The 12,817-nt window shown below is 42.5% G+C and overlaps 1 protein-coding gene across 3 annotated transcripts in view; it reads left to right on the forward strand.

The window, feature by feature from the left end:
- Window positions 1–11,166, forward strand: part of LOC141052013 (cytochrome P450 2C8-like) — a 191,140-nt gene extending 179,974 nt beyond the window's left edge. For 2 of the 3 annotated variants that reach the window (XM_073549183.1, XM_073549181.1), the window contains exon 9: window positions 8,135–11,166. In XM_073549183.1, coding sequence (XP_073405284.1) covers window positions 8,135–8,319 — 185 coding nt within the window. In that variant the 3' untranslated portion in view covers window positions 8,320–11,166. The remainder of the gene's footprint in view (window positions 1–8,134) is intronic. The other variant, XM_073549182.1, reaches the window with a different exon arrangement.
- Window positions 11,167–12,817: the final 1,651 nt, after the last annotated feature.

The following is a 12,817-nucleotide window of genomic DNA, read 5'->3' on the forward strand; positions in this document are numbered from 1 at the left end:
CTGCTAAGTGAATACAAATAGAAACTGGCAGTCTGGGTATAACGGAATGCTAAAGAAGGCATTGGTAAGATCAATAACTGTAAACCAAGCAGCATCCTGGGGTATTTGGGACAAAAGAGTATGTGGATTAGGCACCAGGTTTGAGAAATACTTTTACTGGTTCTACTGGCATTTTCCCTATATCATTTGACCCTTTTGACAGGAGTTTAGATGGTATCTCTGAGAGGTATGGGGTGAGTCATTGATCCTCAGGCAATATTGGGGGTGGACCTTGGCCGATCAGGGCCATCATAACTGTAGGAAAGGCATGCAAAATACAGATTTCCTCACTGTCTTCATCTACATAGAGATTTTATAACAAAAAAACCATCTGACCATCATCTTGGAATTGTATTCTGGAGCGGAACTGTGATAATAAATCTACCCCTAGTAAATTTACTGGACATATGAGAGAGATTACAAACTGAGCAGTAATGAGAATTAGCAGGGAGGGGCTGAGGAGCAAGATTCCCACTAGCTGGAGTCTGAGGAAGGGGGGGCAGAGTTTGCTGTGTGGGCTGAAGGGCACACTGTGTGATCGCAGCTGCGGTGGGGGCTAGAGGCTGCTGTTTGCTCTTGTTTTTTTTTTTTTTTCTCTCTCTCTCCTGAACAAAGCAGGTTAAAGTCTGAAAACTTTTTTTTTTTTTTTTTTCCTCTGGAGCTGGTAAATGGAAGGGGTGGCTACTCATAACCACTAGCAATAACGGGGACTAAGGCTAGCGGTGGATGATAATAGGTGCCGTTAGCAGAGGGGGCTGCAACTCTCGGTCTCCTTGTACAATTGTCATCTAGCAGGGAGACCTCTTGTTTCAAATCATCACTTTTAACTATTTCCCTGACACATTAATATCAATCTTAGTTCCTTCTTTAATCAATCACATTGTCAAACCACAGTCACTTTCTTGAACCACAATACATCCCGTCTTTGCCATAATAATAGACAATTTTTCCTTCTTCAACATAACAGTAACAGAAACAATCAGAATTCACTTGCTGTTCAATGTCCACATAACCTTCATTATACAATTCATGTGCCGAGCCACGGAATTCCTCAGCGCCTTTAAGTAATCCATCATCAGTCAACCTTTTAACTCCTTCATCCCATAGCGTAGGCTGCAACCTCCGGCCCTTAGGAAATCCCAGAATCTAAAATATTTTTACTGCATTCCTGACACATTTCTTTCCTCGTGTTTGAATCATAAGACTAACAGTATCTGATCCTTCACACAATTCCAAACTTTTCTTTTTCTTCCACAGAAACATAATTCTCTCCTTTAGAGCTAAATATCCTTCAGTTGTGCACAATACTGGAGCAGCAGTCTCCGTTTGTTCCACAGGGTCAACCCCCTCTGGGAAGCCCCAAATTCGCGGTACTCAGTGAAAGGAGGAGGGCGTCTCAGACTATCCCTCCGGACACCTCTGGTTATATATATCTTTCTATATATACCTGAGTTACGTATCCTACCCAGTCTTCGATCACATGACCACGCCTGATAACTAACAATGATCAGGAATTCAGGATATTTTGACTATAAAGAGAGTCACAATCACTGGTCAATCCGGGGTGTCCGTCCCTTATGAGGTACGGTTCGAGCACTGGGCCCCTAACGGGACTACACCTCTATATGATTCCACCCATGAATCACCCCACCAGGGGACAAACCTCAGATCCTCTTTGCAGCAACAAGCACAGGAAAACCACACCAACGGTCAGTCTGAACAGTATAACTGCCAACTTACCGTGGTTGTGGGGGGGTGATCAGTCCCAATTTTCCAACACCTGTGTCCGCTCCGAGGGTCCTTTGTCTTGCTGTCCTCCGGGGGCAGAGGCGTCCCTATTCAGGGGCCCCACGTTGCGCGCCACTGTCGAGGTAGCTATTTAGGGAGGGCTAAATTAACCCTTCACGGTTGAGCCAGTGATATCCAAATTATTCCAGTGTTGCTAGCAACTCAAATGACCACACGGAGACGGGGGTCTCTGTACGGGAGGATCGAGGCAGATCACTAAGCCCCTTTATTTTAGTCACATCTTTTATAATCTTTTGCTTAATTATGCAAGGTTCTCAAGTACCAATAGCATCATTTCACTTTATAAGCCAATACTATTGCAAGAAAACCGGAAACTACATATATGTCCGTACCTAGATAGCGTAGAAAGTAGTATAATGGCATATTCTTCAGAGTTTAACATTCCCACCTCCCTTATCTTATACAGATGGGAACAGTCTGGTTTCATGACAGCCCATGCCAATTATAAAAATTTATCTTACAACAACAAAAACGGAGAAACGAAACCTTACATTGAATGGATAAAACGAAACTTCAACTCTGATTTTAGTATTAACCCTTAACACTACAGGAATGCCTGTCACCATAAGAAAATGAAGAAAAAGAAGAATAGGAAGAAGATGAAGAAATAGCATATGAAAATTAATAATAGCTGAATAAGAAGAATATGAAGAATGGGAAAAAAAAAATTAATGGGAAGAAGGTGAAGAAGATGAATAAGGTGAAGAAAAAGTTGATGAAAAAAATGCTACTGCTGCGGATCATGAAGGAGAAAGTGTGGGAGAAGTACAAAAGAAGGTGAAGAGCATGGAAGTTGTGAAACATACATATCTGACAAAATATAAAAAAGTTAACATAGTCAATATCTTTTTAACTCCGAACGTCTTGAAAAAAAAAATTGGAATTAATGCTATGCCATGTGATTTGAATAAACCACTATGCCTTTAATGTCTCCTCCACCTCCCACAATACATTCTACATGACTCTTATTTGTTTTCAATTACGTAGAATTAGCCAACAAGGAAATAAAGGGCTTTTTTAAATTCCGATACCAGAAGTCCCTTTGACTTGAATGGGACTTCCGGTATCAGAATCGGCGATACCCGATATTTTTTTCGTATCGGGCGATACCATCCGATACGATATTTTTTGGGTATCGAACGGTATCGCTCAACACTACTAATTATGAATGTCTCAAATGTCATCATGCAATCTGCCTGACACATGCAAAAATGTATTGCAATTCCTGCTCTTTGCTTTGCAAATGTGTTTTTTCTGGGGAACCTTCAGGATCTAATTCAGATTAATTCTGTGTGTAATATTATTCTAGGTGCCTAGAAAATATTTTTGTGCCAAAATTTTCTCTTTTTAATAACCGTTACTTGATATCATTGGGGGCTATTTGGTGGGAGTTTTGAAATTTGTGTATATCAAAGTTATTACTTTTATGTTGAGTAAATGGGTTTGTTTTGCACCTGATAATGTGTAGTCTCTTTTATTACATCCCTATGAAGGTCTCTGATCACTTTTAGATCACTGAAATTGAGAAAATTAGATATTCTAGGCATTTTTCTAGCCTGCGCTTGACAGGCACATTGTTCCATTACGAGTTAGTGCGAATATTGTTCCTGACGGAGGGTTAAACACAAAATCTTCTGGAGCAACCAGAACATATATAAATGGTTCATTAACGATACGGAAATAACTAAGCTGTCATATATGGTTAAATGGGATAAAGAAATTAATACTTCACACATCACTGAACAATGGGAAAACGCTATATACTATTCATATGGGGCTAGTATTTCCATGTCTCTGCAGGAGACATACTTCAAGACACTTACAAGGTGGTATTACACCCCTGCACGAATGTCATACATAGATCCGAACAACTCCCCCCTCTGCTGGAGAGGATGCGGCCGCCATGGGAGCTTGCTTCACATGTTTTGGCAGTGCCCCAAAATCAAACACATTTGGACCCAAGCTGGCAAGCTGATAAACAAAATTTACAAGAGCAAAATCATATTCACTCTGCAGCTAGCACTCCTGTCCCTAGGAATAGAAAATATAAATCCCTCTATGAGAGCTGTTATAATCCATATATTTCTGGTCATCAAAAATGAAATTGCCTACCACTGGAAAAGTCAAGATCTCCTATCTTCTCTGACGTGATAAATAAAATAAATTTACACAAAACATATGAGTATAGGTGTTAGGAACGGCGGAACGCACTAAGTAAAAATAATAATAAAGTGTGTTCGCCGCTCGGGGTCCACCATGCAGTAGGTGATATAACCGCTGCTAAGTGGTGGCAGGAGCAACATGGCGGAAATGCGCACAGGGTTAAACTTCACCCAGGTGCGCCGAGCAATTTCAGTTAACTCACAGAGATGCCAAAAAGTACAAACACATGACTGAGCCTCTTGTAGTCACAGTACTCAGTAAAAAACGCACACACGGTATATGTACGGTCACAGGAGTAGCCCAAGATGGCGGCACTACGTCCGTCTAAACCTACCGTGTGCGCGGCGTTGCAGCTGTGAACGCAAAGGAGGCTGCTACTGCAGCGCGGCGTGGACACTGCCACTAAACGACAAAGGCAAGGCACAAGCGCAATGTCAGATGCTAGCAGCTGTGGATGTTGCAGCAGAGGAGCGCTGGCACTGATTCTAACTCAGTCCCTATCCACATGCGTAATATCAGAGAGAAGGGGTTTCAAATGAGCCAGTCACCAGAATCATGCATCCGTCCTCATACACACAGCAGCAAGTAAGTCTATACTAGTGCATGGCGGAACAGCCATACGCGCCTTTTATAGCAGCCGGGACCTTCTGCACACTTCCAGATCTCTGAGATGGACCAATGAGAACTGAAGCGGGACCTGAGCACATGACTCCCGATCTCCAATGGGAGATCGTCCCATGAGCATGCTCAGTAAGAGGACAGAAGGACTTAGCCTCAGGAGAGATTTGCTGCAAGGCAATCTCCTCTGCAATCTCCTCTGCAGTGGATAAATAGGAGGAGAGTGCAGAATGTGAGGATCTGGATCCCTGCTGAGTAAACGCCAAAATCCGACTCCTAACAATAGGTTTGCCATTACCCATGACTATTTCAACAAATATGCCAAGAAATGGGCGAAATGGCTGGAAACTTATCTAACGCACTGAACTAGTTTATTAATGTGCACCAAACCGATTTCAAACCATCTGATTACATGTTTGTATGATTGCATGACTATATAATTATATGTTTAATGTAGACACTATATAGAGCCTGTTCGGACCTTGTGGTCCTCTCCTTGTTATTACCCTTCCCCCTCCCCCTCACCCCCCTCTTCCTCCTTCCCCCCTCCCACTCCCCTCCTTTCTTATTTGTGTTTAAATGTTCAATAAAAATTATTGGAAAAGAAAAAAAAAATGTGCAAGGCACGTGGCAAGGGACGGAGAAGTGGACCTGATGGTGATGGGGCATGCAGACGCAGAGGTCGTGGGCAAGCTGAAATTGTGCCACAACAAACACCCACATCTTCTTGCCCAACCTTCATGACCTAATTACTAGGGGACTGCAGCAGGATATCACTATTGAAACCAGAGCAGTGTGAAACTGTTGTTGGTTGGTTAGCCAATAATGTTTCCACTCAGTTTGCCACAACCACGACTACCACCCTGTCTTGCACATGGTCAAGTCTGAGTATCTGTGAGTATGGACCGCATATTCCTCACCCTTATACTCCTTCCTCCCACCATGCCAAGTGCCCAGAGACAACTGATGCCACACTTGGACACTCCAAAGAGCTGTTCATTTATAGATTCGGGCTTCTCTCCATGTCCACTTGAAGCGGGGCAAGATGAGATCGCATGTAGCGATGCCCAAATATTTGAGCAGCCATAGTCACATGAAGGCAACTGTGGGAATGTGTCACAAGAGGTGGACGATGATGAGACACAATTGCCAGCAAGTCAGGAGGAGGACCAGGGTGCGGAAGTGGAAGCCGAGGTGGTGGATGATATAGTAACTGACCAAACCTGGCAGGAGGATGTGCAGAGCGAGGACAGCAGCACACAGGGGGAGGGAGGCATAGCACCCCAACTGGCAGGAAGAAGCAGTGTGGTGGCTGTATACTTAGTAAAAAGAACAAGTCTCTCTATATTTCGAAAAAAAACACTAAGTATACCATTCTTTTATCACATCCCAATGAGCCACAAAAACAGGACACATCCACTAAGCAGATCTATAATCATTTAGCATTAATTGCCTCACTGTCAACCTGTCAGAATATGTGGATCAACATCTTCAAACGTGTGTACCTCAATTACCAGCCTCACCCACCCATTTCTATTTTATATAAGATAAGAAATTTTATCTTCACACTTGGGGGACAGCAATGGGGACTAAATGTATTCCTAGCTATGCTAACTTATATGTTGGCTGCTTGGAGGGGTCATTGAAATATATCAATGGACAATTAGCCAAAGGAGTGGTCATGTGGCATCGATATATCAATTATGTCATTTTTATTTCGAAAGGTTCCATAGAAGCTTTAACTGATTTTCTAAAAGAACTAAACCATAATGATTATGGGCTAGTGTTTACCACTACTACCAGTTCAACATACATAAACTTTCTGGATTTCACAATACTAGTGGACCAGGGGTCAGTACCAAAGTGCAGATTGGATTTGTCCTCACTTCCATACCGGGGATCCCTTTAAGAAGGTCCTTGGGTCATAACCAAAGTGCTGAGTGGATTTGCCCTAACTTCCATACCGGGGATCCCTTTGAGAAAGCCTGGGATCAGAACCAGAGCGCTGGATGGATTTGCCCTGATTTGCATACCAATGATCCCTTTAATAGAACCCTGGGGTCAGAATCAGAGCGCTGAGAGATTTGCCCTAACTTCCATTCAGGAGATCCTTTAAGAGAGCCTGGGGTCAGTGCCAGAGCATTTGAAGGCAATTGCCCTGACTTCCATACCGAGGATCCCTTTAACAGAGGCATGGGGTCAGAACCAAAGCACTGGATGGATTTGCCCTGCTTTCCATACCAGAGATCCCTTTAAGAAAGGCCTGGGGTCAGTACCAAAACGCTGAGTGGATTTGCCCTAACTTGCATACTATTGATCCACGGGAGGGGGGATTCATTTCTGTCATATGCTCTGTGCTCCTTTCTGGGGGGCAGACAATGGCTGGGAGCTTATGTTCCTTGGGATGCTAGATTTCTCCCACCATGTCAGTGTCTGCTGAGGTGTTGTCAAGTGTGAAAACTTGCTCATAGCAACCATCACAGCTCAGCTACTTTTAACCAGCTCTGGTGAAATGACAGATGCTTAGTGATTGGTTGCAAGGAAAACTGTTGATCATAGCAATCAATCACAGCTGAGCTTCTTTTGAACACCTCTGGTGAAATGAAAGATTCATATACAGACGGGCATCAACATTGGGCCTGAAAATTGCTCCCACCAGTAAAGGCTCTAATATGGCAACCAAAAAAATGCAGTCCAACCCCAAACCTTAGGCAGTTTCTTTCCATGCGGCCATTGTATATGCTGTAGACAATGTTGTGTAAGAAACCTTGGGAGGGACAGCTTCCAAAATTATGAAAGCGGAGACATACCCCATTAAAGATAAAATTACATGCTTTACCATGGGGTTTTTATACAGCTCTGTCAAAAATTAAGAGACCACTGCAAAATTTTCAGTTTCTCTGATTTTTCTCTTTATAGGTATATTTTTTGACTAAAATGTACATTGTTGTTTTATTCTATAAATTACTGACAATATGTCTCCGAAATTTAAAGCTAAAATTTTTGTATTTATTTGCAGCAAATGAGAAATCGACAAAATAATAAAACAGAAACAGTGCTTTCAGACCTCAAATAATGCAAATGTTTCTTTTACATACATACGTTTGATAAATGAGGCCACAGTGTAACACAAAAGTCTCATACTTACTTTGATTATATTATTGGCATTTTAGTAGTAATGGTTAGCTTATAAATTTTTGTTCAGACTGTGTTCTAAACCTAAGCATCACAATCTGATTCTCTTTTGATGTACAGAACATGAAAATGATTGAAAAAATGTAAGAGATTAAAAATATTCCTCAATTGATGCGATCTATGATGGAACCTGGGCTTTAAGTGTTCAATTCTTTAGCAGCGTCCCCATAGTGTAAATTAAGCATTTCTACAGGTGACCTCCCCCTTGTATATTGACTCAGAATTTCCATTAAAGGTAATTGAAAATTGTTTTTCTAAACCTCACAACCCATTTCTTGACTTACTGTGTATGTTCATGCTGTTTTCCCAGGCAAACGTGTGTGTTTGGGAGAAGGCCTGGCTCGCATGGAGATCTTCCTCTTTCTGACCACCATACTGCAGAAGTTCACCTTGGAACCCACTGTAGACAGAAAAAATCTGAGCATAAGACCAATGCCCAACACCAATTCTGTAAGACATCAATCCTACCAGATGAATGTCGTCCCTCGTTTCTGAACTGGAGACGTACTTCTCTAAAATGTTAATATATATATATACAGTATATATATATATATAGTATATAGTTGGAATATGTTTGGTGCAACAACTCCATTCCTGTCTATGAGTGTTTAGTTGCTACATTTGTATGCTGTTCATAAATTTAGAGCAAAAAAATAAACCCCCAGAGGTTCAAACAGGGATAACATGTGACTGTATTTCCTGTTTTTTTCCTGTGTCTGTGTATAAGAGAAGTAGTCTGCTGTAGATGCTGCACAGATAGAGACACACAAATGATTTTTTGCTGATCTATTAAGCTTATAATATATTGTTCCTGATTGTTCCTGAGCAAACAAGTTCTGTTGTCACACCCTTGGAGAGTATCTTCAGTAATCTGCTGCCAACTGGTTATGGGCCCACAGTGACACGGAACCCCAGAGTAACACAGCAACAGAAGCACAGAGCAAAATCAGCACAGAGCAACAGAGAAGATGTCTACTAGCAGCAATCGTGTCAAGTTCTCATTGCCAAGCCTCACTAACCAGAACTACCAGTCCTGGAAATTCAAGGTGAAGATGCTGCTCATAAGAGAAGGTACATGGAAATATACTCAGGAACAAGTGCCTCATCCATTACCAGATGATTGGCTAGAGAATGATCAGAAAGCGCAAAGCATGATCTCCCTCAGTGTACATGATAATGAGATTGTGTATATATGCAAGTGTGCAACTGTAAAGGAGATGTGGGATGAGTTACAGAAAGTGCATGAAATATCAAATCTCAGCAATAAGCTTTATCTCATGAGAAAGCTATATCAGTCTAAGCTAAGTGATGGTCAGAATATTTAGGACTATATAAGAAACACCCTAGAGATTGTGGAGCGTCTCAGGGGTATTGGAGAAGAAATTAAAGATTTTCATGTTGCTACACTTCTATTAAGTGGTCTTCTAGAGAGTCATGAGTGCACTAGATGCATAGCCTCATGGTGAGCTGACACTAGAGTTTGTTAAAGGCAAACTGGTGGATGAATTCATGAGAAAAATGCAGCATGTAAACAGCAGTAATGAATCCAGAGCATAAACAGCATTAAAGACACAGGATTTCCTTAAATATAAGAGCAATCTAAGAGAAACTTGTGCATGTTTTGTCTGTAAAAAGCAGGGCCACCTTAAATCAGACTACAGAATTTGGAAAGCAAGAATCAGTCAGTTTAAAAAGCAGAACAGTCATCAAAGGGTTATATCAGCTGTAAAGGAAGATTCTGCATGTGTTGAAGCTGCATTTAATACCAGTACAGGCCCATCTGCAAAGCAAATATGGTGTATAGACTCTGGTACAAGCAGTCATATGACAAATAACAATGATTTCTTCTCTGACCTTAATGAAAGCAAGTCAGAAAAGGTCATCTTAGCTTATGGTCATTATATAACTTCAGAAGGAGTAGGAGATGGCTACCACAACTGTCCAGTTTCCTCAGCACAAAGCAGAAATTAGATTAGATTACAGAGCGCAAGGCCGCACCTGTATATCACTGGTTGGTAAAGACTTGGCTGAGAGCCAGCAGTAACCAAATGTATACCACAAGCCTGAGCAAGATGCTGAGACAGACATCCGTGCTGAGCAGGAACCGCAGCGTCCGGACTTGAATGAGAGACCATAGAAACAGACAATGCTTGGGATCTATACTGCACAGTGGGAGCATCCTAATAACTTGTATGCTAACTTATACCCTATATAGTGGATCTGCATAATTTAGGCAATTTTGACACCTGTGTGAGGGAGGTCCAGGACGGTAGTCATGGCGGATAGCATTTGTGTAAGCACGCCCTGCCCTCCCATCACATACACATACTGTCCATAGCTCTGCAAACCTGTGGCTCCTTCACTGGCACCGTCAGAGTCCTCTGTACATTTCAGAAGGCTTCCCAGGTCCGCTTTAGCACAAAATGAACCACAATCCAATTCAACTTTCAAACAGGTAACTTTACTGAAGCTGGTACACAGCATATTCGTATTCTTTCCAGCATCAACATCAGGTTTCACAAAGAGCAACTCCTCATCTGTCCCTGTCCTTTTCTCTCTGTCACTAAGCTTGCTTCTGGAATGGACCATACCTCTCGATCCCTCAGCTCCCTCTCTGTTCAGCCTTCCTCTGTTTGGGGACTCCCTCAGCCATTTCACCCTGGTTCTGAGGGCATCAGTCCACGCAATAAGCTGCCACATTATGATACCTTCCCATACTGCTTAGTCTTCGCTGGCAACGGCAGTCCCACTAATACTGCACCACGAGCATTATTGTTGTTGCTATTTCTGTTGAAATCCAGGCCACGAACACTATATGGCTGAGCATTAACCTTCGGTAATGTTGTGTGACATGGTGTTGCCTGGGGCTAGTTAGTCCAAGTGAGCTGTATGGGTGCCCTGGCCCCAACTGACTTCTATAAGGAAGTTCTTACTATCTTATCCACCATGCCCTCCTATCTTAACTATTTACACTACTATGGCAATGTTCAATTGTTTGACTTGATCGCTTTTGTTACTGCCTGTCTGCTACTCTTCCTAATGAAGTGGATTTTTTGACTTTTAGTCACTGCAATTATTGTACCTTAATATACTCCTGAGTGCAGTGGCTGCTATCCTTAATGATCAGTTTAGGTATTCAATAGCCCATTTTATGAATTACGAACTACCTCTTGAAATATTCCTGTGCTTACACTTTACTGTGTTGCTGGCCAGTCTGTTGCCTTTTTTTGTGTCTGGGTACTTATGATACTGTTTTCCTCATCTGATTTTACTTTTTTGCATCAATTTGTCCTGTTCTCTTTGATGTCTTGTTTGCATTATTAATAAAGGTGTTACACTTTTCTAAGTAGCTTTGGACTGTTTTCCTCCTCTATTTATGCCTTTTTTGAGTCGTCTCTACTAATATTTACTCTGGGGCATTATTGTGTACTTACGCACTATGACTAAAGATGTCTGATTGGGATTTTATTTATAGCTATTAGGTGTTGGTGGTGCCAAGGGCCAGGGCATGTGGCTGCCAACTGTCCCCTGATGGCTGAACCCATGAAGTGCATGTTTACTCACTTTGTATCAATGTACACTCAGTCCATCTTCAACGTGCATGCTTTCGCCTCAGCGATGAACCTCATCTGTGCCAAGTGCATGTCAGCGGACACCATGCAGAGAAGTTGGTGTGGTGGAGTGGTGAAGATCCTTCCTTACAGGGCTGTTCTAGGAAAAGACTTGTCCCTGTGGGAGAATAAAATTAACCCTCCCGGGGTAAATGTTTTTCTGGGTGCAGAGCCCGAAGATCCCAAAACAGAGATTCCTGCAGTAGGGGTCACCCACATTGGGAAAGAGTATGAACTTGACAGGTTTTCCCTAGAGGTGTTGGCAGTACAGGTCGAGGAGACCACAATTCCAGAGCTGAAAGTGCCCCAGGGAACTTTTGGGACAGCCCTGCTCCAGGATCCCACTCTTACCTGGGCACGGGAAAGGGTGATGGAGGTAAATGGGGTGGCTCAGCAACCAGGTGCAGAGGCAGTTTTTTTCGCATATGGCAGTCAACCAGGAGTTACTTTATAGGGTTGACAAAATCCGGGATGAAGCAGTGGAACAGATGGAAGTGCCCCAATTCTACCATTGAGCGGTGCTCGAAATGGCTCACACACACATGCTGGGTGGCCACTTAAAAGATTAAAAGACACCAGAATGTATTCTACAACAGTTCTTTTGACCCGGGATTTATGCCAGGGTACAGAGGTTTTCTGAGATGTTTCCAGAGTATCAACTGATCACACCCATTGCAAACTTCCGGAGTAAATTATAGAGGTACGTTTTGAGCAGATTGCTATAAATCTGTTAGGGCCAATAGTGAAATCTGCCCATGGCCACTAACATATATTAGTCTTAGCAGATTACACCTGTAACTCGGACGCAATTCCCCTTCATCACACCTTGGCTAAACTTATCACCCGGGAACTGTTTGCCATGTTATGTTGCCTTGGACTACCTAGGAGATTCTCACAGATCAGGGGATTCCTTTTATGTCCAAGGTGACAAAGGAACTATGCAAGCTTCTCCAAATAAAACAATTGCGCACATCAGTGTACCACCCACAGACTGACGTATAAATCCAACAGTTTAACAAAATCCTTAACTCAATGTTGAAAAAAGTGGTTTCCAAGGATGGAAGTGATTGGTACGTCTTGCTGCCCTATTCAATGTTTGCCTTCCATAAGGTACCACAGACTTCAATGAGGTTCTCACCCTCTGAGATATTGTATGGCAAGCATCCTAGGGGATGTAGACAAAGACGTGGGAGCAGAAGTCTGTTCCACATAAGAATGTAATAAAGCACATGGTAAGTATGCCTGATCGGATAGTGGCGGTCATGCTTATAGTGAAAGAACATCTAGTGGATTCTCAGGCAGCGCAGACCCTAGCGTATAACAGAAAGGCCACAGTCAGGTCCTTTAAAGAAGGGAATCGGGTATTAATCGTAGTGCTCATG

Source organism: Dendrobates tinctorius, unplaced genomic scaffold, assembly GCF_039654945.1.
Source record: "Dendrobates tinctorius isolate UK_male_01 unplaced genomic scaffold, ASM3965494v1 ptg000158l, whole genome shotgun sequence".
NCBI classification, from domain to species: Eukaryota; Metazoa; Chordata; class Amphibia; order Anura; family Dendrobatidae; genus Dendrobates; species Dendrobates tinctorius.